General features: G+C 45.3%; 3 protein-coding genes across 4 annotated transcripts; 2 read left to right on the top strand and 1 right to left on the bottom strand.

Moving 5' to 3' along the window:
* The first annotated feature begins 14 nt into the window (after positions 1–14).
* Positions 15–4,677, top strand: EBNA1BP2 (EBNA1 binding protein 2). The gene is made up of 9 exons (XM_005521054.3): positions 15–112; positions 197–280; positions 526–683; positions 1,440–1,563; positions 2,815–2,904; positions 3,127–3,202; positions 3,464–3,554; positions 3,867–4,047; positions 4,392–4,677. The coding sequence occupies exons 1-9, from the start codon at positions 32–34 to the stop codon at positions 4,440–4,442; spliced, it is 936 nt and encodes a 311-aa protein (XP_005521111.2). The 5' UTR covers positions 15–31; the 3' UTR covers positions 4,443–4,677.
* A 137-nt stretch (positions 4,678–4,814) lies between these two features.
* On the bottom strand, positions 4,815–8,124 carry CFAP144 (cilia and flagella associated protein 144). Its single transcript, XM_005521055.2, has 4 exons — positions 7,989–8,124; positions 7,212–7,271; positions 6,181–6,284; positions 4,815–5,159 (listed from the first exon to the last, which is right to left on the bottom strand). Exons 1-4 carry the CDS (start codon positions 8,116–8,118, stop codon positions 5,037–5,039), a joined length of 417 nt encoding a protein of 138 aa, XP_005521112.1. The 5' UTR covers positions 8,119–8,124; the 3' UTR covers positions 4,815–5,036.
* Positions 8,125–8,269: 145 nt separating this feature from the next.
* Positions 8,270–16,472, top strand: PIF1 (PIF1 5'-to-3' DNA helicase). 2 transcript variants are annotated; one of them, XM_088060108.1, is made up of 12 exons: positions 8,270–8,752; positions 8,826–8,931; positions 9,007–9,132; positions 9,228–9,381; positions 9,931–10,045; positions 10,122–10,228; positions 10,554–10,693; positions 11,370–11,476; positions 12,263–12,350; positions 12,877–13,022; positions 13,941–14,132; positions 14,459–16,472. In XM_088060108.1, the coding sequence occupies exons 1-12, from the start codon at positions 8,270–8,272 to the stop codon at positions 14,564–14,566; spliced, it is 1,872 nt and encodes a 623-aa protein (XP_087916234.1). In that variant the 3' UTR covers positions 14,567–16,472. The 2 variants fall into 2 exon arrangements, with proteins under 2 accessions (XP_087916234.1, XP_005521110.2); XM_005521053.3 differs by having other exon boundaries at positions 14,437–16,472.
* The last annotated feature ends 618 nt before the right edge of the window (positions 16,473–17,090 follow it).

Here is a 17,090-nt window from a genome sequence, read left to right as displayed (position 1 = left end):
GCGGCGCACGCGGCCGGAAGCGGCGGCGGCGATGGCGATGGCGGTGGCGCGGCGTGGGTCCTTCTCGGACTCCAGCTCGGACTCGGAGGATTCCTCGCTCTCGGACTCGGAGGTGAGCCCGTGGCCGCGGTGGCGAGGCCGGTGAGGAAAGGCCGCCCGGTGCCGGCGGCGCGGACTGACCGAACTCTCCTCACAGCTCCAAGAGGCCTTCGCTAGGGGCGCGCTGAAGCCGGGGCTCAACGTGGTGCTGGAGGAGCGGCCGAAGCGGCGCAATGACACGGTGAGTGGCGAATGCGGGGGCCGGGGAAACCCCGGGCCAGACTCGCGGCCCCAGCGCTGGGTGCAGGGCCAGGAGGCACGGCGGAGCCGCGGGGGTCGGGGCCGGGAGGGCTGCGGTGCTCCGCGCTGCCGGCGGGGTTCGGCTGGGTCCCCGAGGGGCAGCCCGCGGTGTGACTCGGACACTGGCCGGGCCAGCCGTGCGGATCAGTCCGTGCTGAGCTGTGCTGAGCTGTGCTCCTTTCACAGGACGGCCTGAAGCAGTGCCTGGCCGAATTCAGGAAGCAGCTCCCATGGGTGGAAAGGCTGGACGTGACTCTGGGCCCGGTCGCGGACCCCGTTTCTCAGAGCGCTTCTACGTCTGATGCCGTTGACCCTGAGAATGATTTCCAGAGAGAGATGAGTTTGTAAGTGTCAAAAAGAGATTTCATGTAGTGTCCCAGTGTGTTGCTGCATTTTTGGAGTTATGTTTCACCACTGTGCTACAGACTGCTATGCTGGCGGTCACTGTGGTATTCTTGGGCCATGTTATTTTACGTTTGATGGCTGTGAATGTTTTCCAAAATAACTACAAATTAGTGATAGTATATTTAACTGCTGTGTCACTGAAAATAAATAATTTTCCTCTTCACAGCAGACTTCATTCTTTGCTGAGAAGTTTATTTTAAAAGCTCCCTGACAGCAGGACTAACGCTTTAACACAAGATACAGATTTTAGTTTGTGGCTTTGTTGTGGTGCTCTTACATTTCTCTTGTTTTGCTTTGCCTTTTATATTCTAATATAAAAAAAAACTATAAGTGGAAATAAGATAAATGTATATGTGCAAGATGTAAAGATTAATACTGTACTGGCACCTAAGCTGCTTTCAGTAGCACTGGATGTGCACAGAATGTTGATATAATTGATATAATTCCAGACCAATGCTGGCTAGATCCCTATATCAGCCTGATTGGGTGAGCAGTTTGTGTCAGCACTGTGAGGTGCCCGATGTGCAGTGACAGGGCTGGTGCCGTGCCAGCTGGTGTGTGGTGGCAGGGCTGGTGACAGCTGGTGCAGTGGCAGTGCTGGTGCAGTGGCAGTGCTGGTGCAGTGGCAGGGCTGGTGCAGTGCCAGCTGATGTGGTGGCAGGGCTGGTGACAGCTGGTGCTGTGCTCTCTCCCAGCTACCGGCAGGCACAGGCAGCTGTCCTGGAAGCCCTCCCTAGGCTGCGTAAGCTCCAGGTTCCTACGAGGAGGCCAGATGATTACTTTGCAGAGATGGCCAAATCAGACCAACAGATGCAGAAGGTATGTGCAATGAATGTCTTTCTTTCCTGTGCAATGAGTGTGTTTTAGCCTGTGGTAGGGATTAAATTTAAGGTGATGTGTGAGTACTGACCTTCATCTCTTTTCCGATTCCTGTGACAATGATTCGGTTAGAAACTGTGACAGAAGATTTCTTTTTGTTTAGGTATTTTGATGTAATATGGGGATTTTTATACCAGGTTGGATGATAAAGTAGAAAAGCATGACTTATGCTTTGTCCTGAATGTGTTTAATATTAAAAAGGGAGAATTTTTCTTAATATGTGTAACAGTGGATGTAAAGTTGCCTATGTTTTTGCTCTTTGTCATAAAACTGTGGTTTTAATGCAATCCTTCTTTTCCTATTTAGGTATCACCTTTTGTTTATTGTTAGTTTGTTCTGATTTTCTATGATTTTAAACCATATGTTATTGAATGACTCTGTTTTGGATAGAAAATTAGATTGGTGTAGGAAGACTTTCACACATTCCCTTCTTGACAGTAGTATTCATTCAAAATGGAACTCTATTTTTTTATTTATATTTGGAAAAAAGACTACCTTGTATAAATTAAACAAACATGAGCTGGAGTCTAGTTTGAAGGTTCATTTATCATTGAGTCACTTTTTTGCTTTCTGATGGAACCTTTCTAGATAAGATGAAGAATGATAATTAGCTCATACTAAACCTTAAGTCAATCCTGCACATTACTATTCTGTTCTTTTGCTGCTTCCATTTGAAACGGTTTTTATCTCCTATTGCAGTCACTAGACTGAATCATGAAGATCCATGTTGAAATCTTTGTGATTTTTCATAAGGCAGCATCCTTATAAAAATGTTTGTGAGCAAGGAGGGAACAGAAAACATGTTTTTTATAGGATTGTTGATTTTTCTTCAGTGCTTTACTTTTAAAAATGACAAGAAAGAAACTATTAAGTCTTCTTTATACACCCAGATAGATGGACAAGGTTCTCTCAGTTCCATTAGAGCCCATTGTAAGGCTTTGTCTTCTCTCTTGTGTGAATTTTGTCTTTTTGGGCAGATTTTGGCTATAGATAAGTTCAGGAATTTATGTAATAATTGTTCCTTGAGCTGAAAGGATGGTATGCCTTATAGGCATTATCTGATTGAGAGATGTTTTCTTTTTTACACTCACAGATAGTTCACAAATATTCACTTCAGGACTGTACAGAAATTATAAAATTATCTTTTTTTCTTTTGTGGTACTGATTTTGTTTTTTCTATTCCCTAATTAGATTCGACAGAAACTTAAGACTAAACAGGAAGCAATGGAAAGGTCTGAGAAAGCAAAACAACTCCGTGCAATGAGAAAATATGGCAAGAAGGTGAGGAGCTACAAAAGGGACATGTGCAAAAGGGTTTGGGACAAGAACTTAGAGCCTGAGAGAGGAGCTGGAAAAGTGAGACCATGGGAGTCTGACTAGAACACACAGAATGTCTAGTCTTCTGGCTAGCTGCTCTGAAGGAAAACCAAACAGATAGGATACCTTAAAAAAAAGTATGGGACACTGCAAGGAACAACGCTAACATTCTGCTTCTAAACTCAGGTGCAAGTTGAGATTCTGCAGAGGAGACAAAAGGAGAAGAAAAATATGTTGAATGCAGTCAAGAAATACCAGAAGGGTAAGTCAGCTTGTCTAAAAGAGCAATTGTGTAAGGGCAGTAGTGGTGTGTGAGCAGTGTAGGGCAGTGTGATACAATCACTGTGTCTGTAGTTCTGGGCCTTGAGGTTGGAAAGCTGCTGCTGTGCAGAATTGTGTGCCAGTGGCAGTGAAAAGCTTCCCAGGAAGATGTTCTTCAGTAAGGGTGACCTGTTGCTATTATGTGCTTAGACTGAAAATCTGTATTTTCTGAGGTGTAGCTGTGATGTCTTCATTCTTGCAGGTCTCTCTGACAAGTTGGACTTTCTAGATGAAGAGCAGGCATCGTCACAAGGGAATAAAAAAGGCAGTGCAAGTCAACGGACAAAGAAGGGGTGAGACCAGAAACGAAAGATAGTTAAACACAGGATGTCTGATTTTTTCAGTGTTTTTAGAGGATAGTTTTGAGAAACAAGAAAACTGTTCTGTTTAGTGTTAAAGTAAGTCCAAGGTGGCTTTCTGTCCCCAAAGAGAAGAATACTATGGCCAAAATTAAATAGAAACTGAAATGTGTTAATTTCTGCATCTTTGTTAAGAGAGGGAAGGTTTATGGTGGTTGATGGGAGATCATGAAGATACATATGTGTGTCTTGAGAGTTTTCTGAAACAAGAAATGTAGGCAGTGATGTTGGTTGGTTGTTTTTCAGGCCAAATGCCAAAAGACGATACAAAAATCAGAAGTTTGGTTTTGGTGGGAAGAAGAAGGGCTCAAAGTGGAACACAAAGGAGAGTTTTAATGACGTATCCAGCTTCCAGTCAAAAGTGGCTCACAACAAAGGTCCAGGAAGAGGAGGAAAAGGAGGGAAAGGAGGCAAAAAAGCCCTTAATGTAAGTAAAATGTTGCATGAAAGTGATCCTGGTTGGCTAGAAAGCCAGGCCATGTCTGGCAGGAAGAGACGAGTACATGATGGGTGCCTCCAGCATCTGGAAGTGATGCCTGTCTTTGGGAGCTAAGCATAATAGAGTTACTAACAGAGTTGGGGACAGCGGTTTGGTATCAGCAGGAAAATAAGAAGGGGAGTTAAAAAGTGCTGTTTGCTACCCATGTGCCAAAACCTCCTTCTCCAGATGTTCCGACAAATCCTCTCCTTGGTATCCTCCCCAAGCTATAGAGCTGGAACAAAGATGGAGAACATGAAAATAAAGATCTGAATCTGTCCTTTTTTTTGCAGAAGAGACCTGGAAAGAGAGCAAGGCAGAAAATGAAGAACCGAGCTCGCTGAGAGAACTGTGCTGCACAGTGAGATTCCTGTGTTTCTTTGTGTTGCAAGATGTGTTTCTGCTGTCATCAATCAGCTAACTTTGGAGGAAGCTGGATGCTTTGCAGCAGCAAGGAAAAAAAAGTCAGTGGAAACCAGTGCCTTATCACTAATTTTTTCTTACTGTGTGTTTTGTTGAAGGATTGTTTTCTACTTAAACCTTTGATGTGTGTGCACGCATTAAATGGTTTGCACAGAACTATGTGTAACTCATGTTTAGGTGTTCAATGGGGTGGCTGAAGCCAGCTTTTTCTACCACTGCTGTTAAGATGAAGTTGGTGACCTTGAGTTCTGGGTCATATTGCTGATATAAAAAAAAGAAGTCTGAAGCTTTTTGAGGTGTTAGAGTGTTTTTTTTTACTCTTTGTGTAGATGGATCAGAAACAGCAGTCAGACGAATACAGAGCCTTACAGATAGGTTTATTTGTGTCACTGTTGTCAGGCTGCAAATCTGGACAGATTATAGTTTTCTTTTTTCTGTTGTCTCTCACTAGAAATTTGCCAGACTTGGTGGATAACAAGCAAGGCCTAACACATTAGATGTCATTAACATTCTATCTATAGATTTCCTGCTGTAGTAGTTTTAGGCTTCTCTCCCCGTGGTGCAGGGTAGCCATGGATGGTAATCTCAGTTGTCTTGCGTGGGAAGTAGAATCTGATATCACTGTGGTCCAAAGGAACCTGGGAAACAAAAATCACAAACAGTCATGCGCTTTTATTACAATTAGTGGTAGTAGTCCCTCCTGGGGAGAGTGATGCACAGTGTTCTGCTGCTGAGAAATGTCCAAATGACAGGAGAGCAGGGTACCACTGTACTGTTCACTGCTTTGTCATGGTCAAACCTACTGAATAAGAAAAACTTAACAAATTAAAAAACATCATGAGTTCTGACTCTAAAAATTGAACTTGCTTCCCTACAAACAAGATCAGTTGCCTCCACCCTGCCAGACTAATCCTACCAGTTCCTTGATACCATAGACCCCAGCTGGGATGTCTGTCTCTACCCTTGTCATGAATAAATAGTTTACTTGATGTATAATATGAAAAGTCAGTGAAGACTGTCTTATTTTCTTATTTATTTTAGTTTTTTTTATAACAGGCCAAAATTTGCCTTTCCCAAAACACTAATCTGCAAAGTCAGTCATCATCACAGCTGGTTGTCAGATATGATTGATGTCTCAGCTTGTTAATCATATTTATTTTCCTCCTGTTTATTCACACTTCCCCAGAAGAATCCTCACTGGTGTATCTGCTTTGGGTATACTTACATGATTATTCATTTTATGGTTCTTGCAATTTGTTTGAAAGATGCTGTGCAGCAGCACATTTTTTTCCACAGTACTTCTGTATGTCACTTCACATTGCTTACTACACCATTTCTCATGGCTGAATGCTTTAATAAACAGCTCTGAGTACACCTGTGGCATTTGGCAGTGTGCAGTCACTGTCACTGTAGATGCTTTGCAGTCAGGTTTCTCAGGGGAAGTGTACTGCTCTGTTCACAAGTCTATGCCAGTGTGAAGAGTCCTCTTACATGTAAATTTTAAAAACTTGTTTTCTGTGAACAGCTCTGCTCGTTCCCTGTAAAATTCTTGTTTTCCTTGCTGTCACAAATCATTTTCCTGCATGAATATTTTTCAGTGTGGCGGGCTTAACGTCTCTGAATCCTGTGAAGAGCTGAGTCTTTAAGCATCTTACTCACCAAAGGTGTTGAATGCCAGCCAATTTCTTGGCTTTCAGTTTGTGGCTCTGAGTATTTCTTTCTTGGCACCTCTGCTGCACGGTGAAGAAGTTTCAAGAATTCATCTGTTGTTTTAAGAGACAGAAATACAAATGAAAGTGTGTTTAAAAATCATTCACCTGTGGCCATGTGTTAGAATGGGACATCTTAACACTGTCCAAGCTACAAGAAGGACACCAAGGATGGAGGCAGCCTCTGTTTCTGTGAATAATATTGTCAGGATGCATGGTGATGTTTCTACTCAAATATTTCCTGAGGAAGTTTCAAGATTTGCGTGATAATACTGTCCTGTTAATTCTGGTATCCCTGTCTACTGTACTGCAGCATCTTACTTTTCCTCCACCAAATCTAGTACAAACCAGTGTTCCATGGCAGCTTTTGACTTCCTCATTTGCCTGAGACCTGCAGCCTTTCCCTGGTTTGGTTTTCTACCCTCCCCAGTCCTTGAATAAAGCAGGCCAACCTTACCTGACCCATTAAGGTTTTTAGACAAAATCAGAATGTTAGAAATAAGGGAGCAGCTGATAAGGACTTTTGTTACCCGTGCTCTAAAGTAAGACTGGGCAGTCATTTCAGCAGTTTAAGCTGCATGGTGTTAGGTACAATCTGCAATTCCAGGCAACATGTACATATAGAACATGCTTCTAGGTATTTTTGTTTTGCCCTGAGCTTTAGATCCTCAACAAAATTTTACAGTATGAATATAAGGAATTTTATATATTTTATATTTTATATATTTTTTAATTAGAAACAAAAATAAGAGCATAATTGCATGGATGTAAACTTGTGCTGAAAATGGAAAGTAACGGGAAAGGTCCTTAAAGTGGAAAAAAACCTGCTTTACAAACAAAAGCCATAAATGAGTTTAACTTACTTACATGGTCACAGAGATGTTTCCACATACATCATATTTTAGACTGATTACAGTTATTAAATCTTACGTGTTAATAATTTTTTATGTAGTTATCACAAGTTTTTCAGAGACTTCTTACCATTTATTGGCAGATGTACATTCTCATGCCAAGACATTGGCTTCCTAGCGACCATGTGAACTGCCAAGAAATGAGACAGGTGAATGATTTTAATGTGAATTTGGCATCACAGCCAGGTATAGAATGTGTTACTGAACTGCATGTGCATAGATGAAAATTAGTTAGAAATACTGATTAATGGCAACTTCTAGGAAGGGAAGGTCATTCATTAAGTATGCTGAAGGCCCTTCAACAGGATGCTGCCTATGCTCAACATATCAGAGTCCCATCCCGCCCAAGGGGTGGCCTGCAGAGTGCCACATCTCAGGAAATTATTTTCTTTTATTGTTTTATTGCAAAACCTAGACCTGAAAGAATCTACTCACATCACCTGCCCGTGCTAGCACAGACTGTGAATTGGCAGATAGAAAGCAGATCAGGACCTGAAGGAACATGGTGTAGGGTTGGGGCCCTCTACCCCATCTTGGCTCTGTATTTACACAGAATTTTTAAGTTCCTTAATGGTTGCCTCACTTCTACGTTGTTACTAAAGGCAGCATCCGGGCAAGTGGGTCATGTCTCCGTTCTCTCTCTAAGTGTGCAGACCGGTTCCTCAGGCAAAAGGAAAGCCCACCAGTTGCCCGTTCCAGCTTTACCCCTCTCAGTGGCCACTGCTGCCTCGCTTGGGTGCAGCTGCTCGTCCCTGCCGCGCAGCCGAGCGCCGCGGGCCCCCCACTCCTCACGGCTTGTCTTGCCCCCGGGGCTTTACGCCAGTCCCCTGTGGCCGCGAGGCTTCACCGGGCTGGAGGGTGTTCACGGTGTACTGCGTGAAGAGCAGCTGCCAGCGGCGCTCCTTGTTGGCCCGCTCGCTGTGGAAGCGATTCTGCAGCGCGTCCGGCGGGCTCCTGTCACCGCTGCGAGCGGCCATGGCCGGCCCGGCTCCCCGCCTCCCGCGGCAACGCCCGCCCGGCGCCCCGCCTCGCGCCCCGCCCTTCCCGCCTCCGATTGGCCGCCCAGTTAAAGCCACCGGCGCTGATTGGCGGCGGCGCACGCGGCGCGTTTGGACGGCCGGCGGGGCGATGGTGGCGGCGGAGCTGCGCTGCACGGCGGCCGTGGAGCAGCCGCTGCCGGGGGGACTCGCCCCGCGCCGCCGCGTGATGCGGGCCGCGACCGTGCTGCTGGGCCGCAACGAGCTGCGGCAGCCCGTGCTGCGGGTGGCCGGCGGCAGCGGCACGGCGGCGGCGGTGCTGAACTTCGTGCTGGCCCGTGACACCGTGAGGCTCTTCACGCGGTTCGCGGGCGAGGGGCGGGCGGCGGTGCGGGTGGGGCCGGACGGCGCCCAGGTGCTGCTGTCCGACTGCCCCCCGGACGCGCTGCGTCGCTTCCTCCGCCTTCTGCGGCTCAAGGTGGCCGCGGGGTTGCGGGACGCGTCGCGCCGCCCCCGCCTGCTGGACCGGCCGCCGCCGTCTTTCTCTGTCATCAGCCCGGTGCAGGAGCGGGACCTGCTGTGCGGACCCGGCCGCCGCCGTGCGGGCGAAGAGCGAGGGGAGAGCCCGGCGGAGGTGAGTCCCGGGCCGAGGGGGCGGCCCCGGGTAGCGGCCCTGCCCTGACGGGGCGCCCCCGCCTGTCCCGCAGGTGCCCCGCGCCGAGAGGCGGCCCCCGGCGAGGCTCTCGGCGGAGCAGGAGGCGGTGCTGCGCGCCGTGCGGAGCGGAAAGAGCGTCTTCTTCACCGGCTCTGCAGGTGAGGAGCCCCGGCGACCCGCATCGGCTCCCCGGCGGAAGTCCCGGCCATTGACCTGTTGCTTCTACCTCGAAGGGACTGGGAAGTCATTCCTCCTGAAGAGGATCGTGGGCTCCCTCCCTCCGAACATCACCTACGCTACAGCCAGCACGGGAGTGGCGGCTTGTCACATCGGTGGCACGACTCTCCACGCCTTTGCAGGTGATGGCCTGCCCGACAGCGAGGGGCTGGGAGCTCTTACTCCCTTCCCAAAGAATCAGGAATATCCTAAAGCATTGCTTTTTGTCCTGTGACAGGGATCGGTTCTGGGAAGGCACCGCTAGAACAGTGCATTCAGCTGGCAGAGAGGCCAGGGGTGCGCCAGCATTGGCTGGCCTGCCAGCACTTAATTATTGATGAGATCTCAATGGTGGATGGCAAGTTCTTTGACAGGTTGGAGGCAGTGGCAAGGTGAGCAATTGTCAGGTCAAACTAGCAGAAATTAATTTCTCTAAACTTCCAGTCTGCTTCCTTTCTTTAGTTTTATGATTGGATACAAGGCAGCTGCTGGTATAGGCTTGTGAGGAAGCATGAAATCATAGCATCTGGGTTGATCTTTACCATGAGATAGGTTTTGGTCATGTCCACCCTTCACTCACAGCTATGGCTGTTTGGGTTGCTCTCTCCATCTCCTGAGCTAAGTGCTGTCTATAGAGCTGTGTCCAGGATGTACAGCTGTGCCCAAAAGGTCTCTTTTGGCAGAGAGAAGTAGTTGTAGTATAGCAGCCACTAAAGAACTGAGACTGATAATGACCTCTGGGGTAGGTAAGCAAAGCAAATATAATGTCTTGTACTAGCATTGCTTAATTATTTGAGCTCTTCTGAGGCAGCTGGGGATAAACATCTTTCACTGTAAGTTGTCTAGGTTTGAATATACTGACAGATTCAGAAGTAACTTCTGGGACCTGACTATGTCCAGATTCTGGAGGACATTCAAACCTTCTCTTCCATTCCTTTCAGGGCAGTCAGAAAACGGGATGAGCCTTTTGGAGGAATTCAGCTAATTATCTGTGGAGATTTCTTACAGTTACCCCCAGTCTGCAAGGCTAATGAAGAAACCAAGTTCTGCTTCCAGGTACAAAACTGTTCCTAAACTCATTCTCATACTTCAAGTCTGCCTCTTTCTTAACAAGAGAATGATTTATTTCCAGGCAAAAAGCTGGAGGAAATGCATCCACATAAACATGGAGCTGACTGAAGTGCGGAGACAGACTGACAAGACCTTTGTCTCGCTCCTCAGTGCAATCCGTTTAGGCAGGTGAGGAGAAACTCATCTCTCTTTGTAATCCCTGCTCCCCACTGATGGAGCAGAGGAAAGAGCAGTTTGTCACTTTTCTGTGCTCTGTCAGGAATGTGTAGCTGTAGGCAAAAGGTATGAATGCCTTAGTTAACACAGACAGTTTTCATATGTGCTGCTCTGGTAAGGAGGGACAATTCCTCTGCTCTCTGACTTTATGCAGGTATCCTTCTCTGTCCTCTCTGGAGGCCTGTAGCTTGCACAGACGCATCTAGCTGTGTGAAGGTCACTGCTGCTCAAACCTGTTCATGATCACTTTAAGGAATTCCCTTTTCTTGGCTACCAGGTGCACAGAGGAGGTTACCAGACAGCTGATGCAGACGGCCGCTCACAGGTCTGAGCGTGATGGGATCCTGGCTACGAGGCTCTGCACCCATAAAGATGATGTAGAAATAACCAATGAGAGACGCTTGCAAGAGCTACCAGGTGAACTTGGAGGAGGAAACGGCTGGCTTTGGGGCTGAGCTCTGCGTGGATGCAGTGGGGGTACTGGGGTGTCACGTGGAACTTGTGTTCTGTCATGCACAGCAACAACACCTGTCCAAGCTCTGTGTGTTGGAGATGAGGTGCCTGGGGAAAAAAATCACAGATTTTTGTTTAAAAATCCACAATGTCACTTTTTGGTTTGTAAGTGACAGCAAGCTCATTGCTTGCTCTGAGATAGGGTGGGTAACTTATTGCCTCCACTCCCCTGCTTCTTCTTTCTGTAGTATCTTAGGCCATGCTCTGTCCAGCCATTACTTGTATTAATGGTATTTATTTTTTTGCCTCCCTTGCTGACCCTTGGATTCTTCCTTAGTCTGCTTTGGAGATCTGGTGTTGGTAGTGAGTGAAATTGCTCAAAATGCTGTTTGCTTAGTTCTTATTTAGTGCTGACCTTTCCTTCCTGTGTCTTTTCATGCTCTGGAAGTTATATAGGGAAGAGAGGCAATAGTGAGCTCTCCATTGTTAGATGTGACAAGGTTTGTGTGAGGATGTCCTAGCAGCAGAGCAGAATGGATATTAAAAGTGGAATTGCTCTTAGAAATAAATGCTGAACCTCCTGAAATGTTGTGTACAATTTGTTCAACAGTTTTAAGTTCTGTCTTTCTTTCCTTAACAGGAGAAGTGCATGTGTTTGAGGCTTTGGACAGTGACCCAATGCTAGTGAAGTTAATTGATGCTCAGTGTCCTGTGGGTGGTAGAGTTGAGCTAAAGCTCGGAGCTCAGGTAACTGTGTGTACATACATGTGTGATAGATCAGATCAAATGGTGTAAGAAAAGTGTAGGAATATCAGAGAAATGTACAGAGTAGATTAATACATCGAATGTAAATTCAGTCTAGAATGGCTATGCCAGGCCAACAGAAGACTCTATCCCAATCTTTGTATTTTTTCTGCTTAGAATCTTATCCAGACAGAGGATGAGTTCAGGTCTATGTCTTAAGGACAGTGGTGATTGCTGTGACTTTGACAGACATGTCAAATCAAATTTAGAAGGCTTCTAGTAGAAGAGAGCACAAGCAGTCCTTGCCTGCAGTCTCGGCTCCAGGTACAGCAGCCCTCCCCACCTGTAAAGGTATGGCACAGCTTGCCATATTTGCTGAACTGAGCACCTAGCTCTCAGCTAGGGCTGTCAGAGTGGAAAAGATGTAAGATTATACTTAGTAGTAGCACCATTTGCTTTGGAAACTTGTTCCTTAGCTGTTCCCAGAATGTGTATATGCATAGGCTGGTGATGCCTTGTGAAGTGGAAACTGCTCTTTGGATCTGAGCTCACAGCTGTGGACAGAAATAGCTCAAGTAAAGTGTTCAGTGCTGTAAAATTATGTAGCTACAAATTGTAGGAAGGAAAGGCTGTGAAATGATTCCAATCAGATGGTACTGCAATAGGCAGGATAGGATGATTTGGCTAAATCAGCCTGATGTACTTATGCTTCCTGGCAAGAAGTTTAGCTGCAGGTAGCTGAACAGGCTGCAGAAGCAGTGCATTAAAGATTTTTCTTTTTCTCTGTAGGTGATGTTAGCAAAGAATCTGGATGTGTCTCAAGGGTTGGTGAACGGGGCACGAGGTGTTGTTGTAGGATTTGAAAGTGAACAGAAGAGTAAGTAAGCCTTTTCATCTTTTCTTAAAGGAAGTGGGAAAATAACAAATCAGTATTGGCGGCTGATAACTTCTTAATTTTGTTTACAGCTTGTTGATAATTTGAGGGAAAGTAGAGAGATCTCGGCGAGCTTGGGGCTCTCATGAGCTGTAATGTCATGCACTGCATCAGCTATAGCTGTCTGTAGGCCTCTTGTGTCCTGTATTCTGTATGTAAATGTGTCTGCTCATTTGAATTTCCTATTTGTTCTGTTGAAGCAAGTTTTGATGGATTTTTGTTTGTTTTTCCCAAAGAATAATGTTCTGCTACCAGCAAAATGTATTTTTCTTTGCTTCTCAACTGGTAAAATACCTGCCTTAGTTCTCCTGCTTAAGTAGGTGTCAAACATCATTTCAGGGCATGTTATTAACTGTCTGTGGATTTAGGTTTGGTTTAGGGGGAAAAAAGGTGTTCTTAAGCTGCTGACATCCTGGCTGTTGAGTGTCAGGAATACATCCCTGTTTCTTTCCTGCTCCCATTCCTACAGGGCTGCCTAAGGTGAGGTTTCTCTGTGGGGTCACACAGCTCATAAAAATGGAGAAATGGATCATTAAAGGACCATCAGGAGTTCATCTGAGTCGTCAGCAATTACCTTTAAAATTGGCATGGGCCATTTCCATTCACAAGAGTCAGGTGGGTGTTCTTGTACAGCTGTCTGTAGACTTTTACACCATTATAAACCTTATTTCCTGGGTGAGCTTGTATTGCTGGTGAAATAGGAGGGAAAGCTGAAAGGCCCTAGTTGGGGAGGAACCCCATAATATGTCTAGCTGCAGAGAGATAGCATCTCCTTTGCTTTTGGGACCGTCAGTACTGCCAGGGGTTCCTTAAGGACACTGCCATCTGCAGAGTTGGTGTTGGACTGTAAAGCAGCATTATTTACCACTATGGGCTGATGAGGGAAGTGTTTCCCTGAGAGCATTAGGGACCCTGAGCTTTGCAGTGTAACTGAGGAAGCTGCTGGAGCCACAGCTGTGCTCTTTGGGCTGGATTCAGCCTTTGGTGTGTGGTGGGGATTTTTGCAAGATAAGGGTCAATGAAACAGTGTAATATTTTCCAAGTTCCTTCCTTTCCAGAAGACTTCATACTTGATAAGTACTGGTCTTGGAGACGTGTGACCTGTGGGTTTGTTCCCATGCCACAGATTAAACTAGACCACTAGGCTGTAAATTCTGCTGCACCTGGGACAACTCATGAGACAGGGCTGGCCAGGCCTTACCCAAACTCTTTCTCAGGTCCGCCTGAGCACTGCTTGAGAATGGTGCCTGCTCCAGTTAACTAGTAAGAGTGAAACCAGTAGATTTCTTTCCCTGCTGTGTTGATTAGATGGGATTTATGGAGTTTCATGCAACAAGAGCCTCACTGGAGTTAGTCAGTGGATCCTAGTGGAAAAATGCCTTTTCTTTCTACTAATTCCTTTTTTTTTTTTTTAAATCAAAACCTTTTATCAAAGATGGTACCTTGAACAGACTCACAGGACAGGTTACTGCTGATACATCACAATGTTCTTGTTTGTTTGCTCTGTAACAAAGTTCTCTGTGCCTTTGACAGGGCATGTCTTTAGACTGTGTGGAAATCTCCCTGTCTCGTGTCTTTGAAAGTGGGCAGGCTTACGTAGCCCTCTCCCGAGCCCGAAGCCTTGCGGGTCTCCGTGTTCTGGATTTTGACCCAAAAGTAGTGAGGGCTGATCCTGCTGTGCTGCAGTTCTACAGACAGCTGAGACGTCATCAGCTTCTAACCCAGGTAAAGAAAAACCTCACGCCAGCAAAGCCTGCCTTGTGTAGGATGAGAGATGTGGGCAGCAAGATGTTTCTTTTTCTTCCTAAGCAAGATCAACACTTGTAGTGACAGAAGAGATGAAACTGCAGAGAGGGCGTGTAGCAGGGCAGCTCTTGGTGACAAAATAGCCTCTGTAGTGTTGGGGTTGTGTAACACTACCTGGTCCTTTGGGTGAAAGGATGGGTTGGGATTCTTTGATTCTCCTTTTGCAGTAGAGAAGGAGAAGTGGGCACAACAGAAATTTCTGGTATTTTCTTTTTCCTCAAAGGATTCACTACACACCCATTCAGGTGCTGATGAGAAGGAAAACTGGAAATGCAACTGAGGATGCTCTTCTGGTTTCTGTGATGTATCAGCACAGACTGCTGAGGTGCGGCCATCTTGTTGTGTATATTTGATAATATAGATGAAAGGAGATTTTTTAGATGTTTGCTTCATTCAGCTGACTCTGGATATGTAGAACAATCCCAACCTTACATCTGTGGAATTTGGAAGGCTTCTGCAACCCCTTCTGAGCCCTCAGCCTTGAGTACTCCTGTGTCACAAATGCAACTCTAGCAACAGAATGACTGAACAAGGATGTGCCTGAAGGACATTTCTACAGTTTTATCCTGAGGGACCTTCCTACCATTCTCTTCTGCCTGCTAATTGTATTTTATTCTCTGCACATATAGACTGAAAACCTGTGTGCCTTTCTTCAAGTATACACTGTTGAGAGAGGGAAAATGTGCATCCTCTTTGCTTAGATGGATTGTTCACAGGAGCTGCTGACAAAAGGGAAAGAAGTGCTAAATATCTGGAATTCTTGATTTGCCTGCAAGAGAAGAGCTGTTCTTCCTGCCTGACACCAGGAGGCTTTGCATTAACTTCTTCCACAAGCAGAACTGTCAGAGTTGCACTTGCCTGTTGTGCTGATACATAGCATTTTTATTAGTCTGTTGCATACAATGAGGTGATTATTTTTAACCTTTTGAGATGAGCTGGCACTATTTAAAAATAGGAGGAAGCCTTACATCTTACACCCATAATTATGGAACTATAAGAACTGTAAAGATTCATTATCCCATGAGCAAGAAGGTGAGAGGAGATGGGTGCTGGTGGGACCCTCTCATGTTTAAACACACGAGGATCCCATTCAGATGGGAGCTTCTCCTGGAAAAAATGTCTGACTAATGAGGTGGAACTTAAGTGTGCAACAGAGTAATGGCTGAGGACATGTGAAGCAAGCTGTGTCTTCACTTTTTTCATCAAAAGCAGGGCCGAGCAGAACTAATGTACTGGCTTCTTAATAAAGGAGAAGCTTTGTTCTTTTGTATTTTAGCACTTTGCTTACAGCTAATGTAACTTGTATATTTTAAAGTGTTTTACAAATGGGAATAACATGAAATAACATCCAACTGCAACTTGTCTCTTGCGGGGGAATTCTCTAAAAAAGCCTTTGCACTGTAAACAAGTTGAAGGCCATTTCTTGGCAGCTGCTCTCTGTAAAGCCAGGAAAGGATGTTGACTAGCTACATTAGCATAACAGAAAACAGACTTTGATAGGATTAAAAAATTTATTTCTAAGCATTTTTTTTATTTTGCTTTGGGTTTCTTCGGGTTTTTTTTCTGGCCTTGAGAAGGTATTGCTTCTTGGGGGAAGCAATAGTATGAGACAGAAATGTGACTATTATTCAGAGAGGTTCTTAATATATCAGCACATTGTTTCTTCAAAGAAGTTTGGTGGGGAGTAGATGGGCAGTACCTGGAGGTGGAGCAGGAGCCTATGGAAGACAAGTTCCAAACGCTGTGCTTGGCCAGGGGTCTGGTTTCAGTTAGCACTCTTGAGGGTTTTTTTAAGATGGGATGCTGCGGTATAATGAGGGCTTTGTGTTGCATTGGACTTTAAAGGGTGGGATCTGAAATACCCAGAAAGTTAAAGTGAGTTTTACTGTTGGGGTAGACAGCTATGAAGGATGTGCCAGGCAAGTCCAGTCAGTGATAAATTGATATTGATAAATTGATTTATTGACTCATTATGTAAGAGTGATGAGATAATGCAGATTCAAATCCTTTAATGCCTCTTAAAAAGTTCCTGTACCCCTATAATTGCAAGATAATTTAGAGTGTAAGAGTGGTGATTATGTACAATGCAAATAAAGTTTTAATTGTGATCTTGTGATCACTTAACTGCAGCTTTCATGGACTTAGGGATTCAAATCTTTCCAGTTGTACTGGGGGCGGTGGGTTGGTGCCAATTTGAGGTAAAATGCTAACCAGAACTTAAAGATGAAAAGGTTAATCAATATTTCATTTAGTATTAAATCTGTGTGAAATATTGTGGATGCGTTCTCAGTGATGGAACTGTGGAAGCAGAATTGCTGTGGCTTTTGAAGGGCTGGCAGCTCTTCTGTGGCCAAAAGGTGTCCATCTTTGTAAATTCTGGATGTTCTCACTTGCAGCTAAAGCAGATATAGGTGCTGAGTTTGAAGGCTGCTATTAAAATCCTGAAAGAAGCAGTCAGGATAAATCTGAGCTGTTAGGCTCTGTCATGGCTCCCCTTTGGTTGGGATTACGATGAGGCCTTTTTAAAATGGAATAATGCTTCCCTAGACATGAGCTAAAAAATCTTGTAATACAATAAATATTCCTTTTTCCACATTCTCCATAACATATTAATTTTTCTTACAGAGGTACTATCTAGAGTTAGAACTTAGTAGAGCACCATGCGATTTAAAAGAGAAATAAAATCACGTTTTATTGTGGTGATTGTACTGGAAGAACAGAAATGCTCCCCCTCCTCTCTTCATTAGTCAGTCAAATGCAGAATAATCTGAAGACCAGGGGCCAGGACAGGCTCCATGAGAGCACTCAGCTGTGCTGCGATGGCTGGGACCCACCCCCGTAGAAAAAGAGGCTTTCATGACTGTACTCCCATAAATA

The sequence above is a fragment of the Pseudopodoces humilis genome, chromosome 10 (assembly GCF_049639895.1).
Source record: "Pseudopodoces humilis isolate 2021_Gansu_Grassland_sample_001 chromosome 10, ASM4963989v1, whole genome shotgun sequence".
Classification (NCBI taxonomy): Eukaryota; Metazoa; Chordata; class Aves; order Passeriformes; family Paridae; genus Pseudopodoces; species Pseudopodoces humilis.
Note: the sequence above shows the minus strand (reverse complement) of the source record. Positions and strands in the feature narration are given on the sequence as shown.

Bases quoted from the DNA above. Each gene is read 5' to 3' on its own strand.
- CFAP144 (XM_005521055.2), bottom strand. From the start codon at position 8,118: ATGGCCGCTCGCAGCGGTGACAGGAGCCCGCCGGACGCGCTGCAGAAT. The intron at 7,272-7,988 runs GTGAAGCCTCGC...ATTTCTTGGCAG, and splicing joins CGTGAACACCCTCCAGCCCG to TTCACATGGTCGCTAGGAAG. The intron at 6,285-7,211 runs GTAAGAAGTCTC...TTAAAACAACAG, and splicing joins TGTACATCTGCCAATAAATG to ATGAATTCTTGAAACTTCTT.
- PIF1 (XM_088060108.1), top strand. From the start codon at position 8,270: ATGGTGGCGGCGGAGCTGCGCTGCACGGCGGCCGTGGAGCAGCCGCTG. The intron at 10,694-11,369 runs GTGAACTTGGAG...TTTCCTTAACAG, and splicing joins ACGCTTGCAAGAGCTACCAG to GAGAAGTGCATGTGTTTGAG. The intron at 13,023-13,940 runs GTGGGTGTTCTT...TGCCTTTGACAG, and splicing joins TTTCCATTCACAAGAGTCAG to GGCATGTCTTTAGACTGTGT.
- EBNA1BP2 (XM_005521054.3), top strand. From the start codon at position 32: ATGGCGATGGCGGTGGCGCGGCGTGGGTCCTTCTCGGACTCCAGCTCG. The intron at 281-525 runs GTGAGTGGCGAA...CTCCTTTCACAG, and splicing joins CGAAGCGGCGCAATGACACG to GACGGCCTGAAGCAGTGCCT. The intron at 684-1,439 runs GTAAGTGTCAAA...GCTCTCTCCCAG, and splicing joins TTCCAGAGAGAGATGAGTTT to CTACCGGCAGGCACAGGCAG.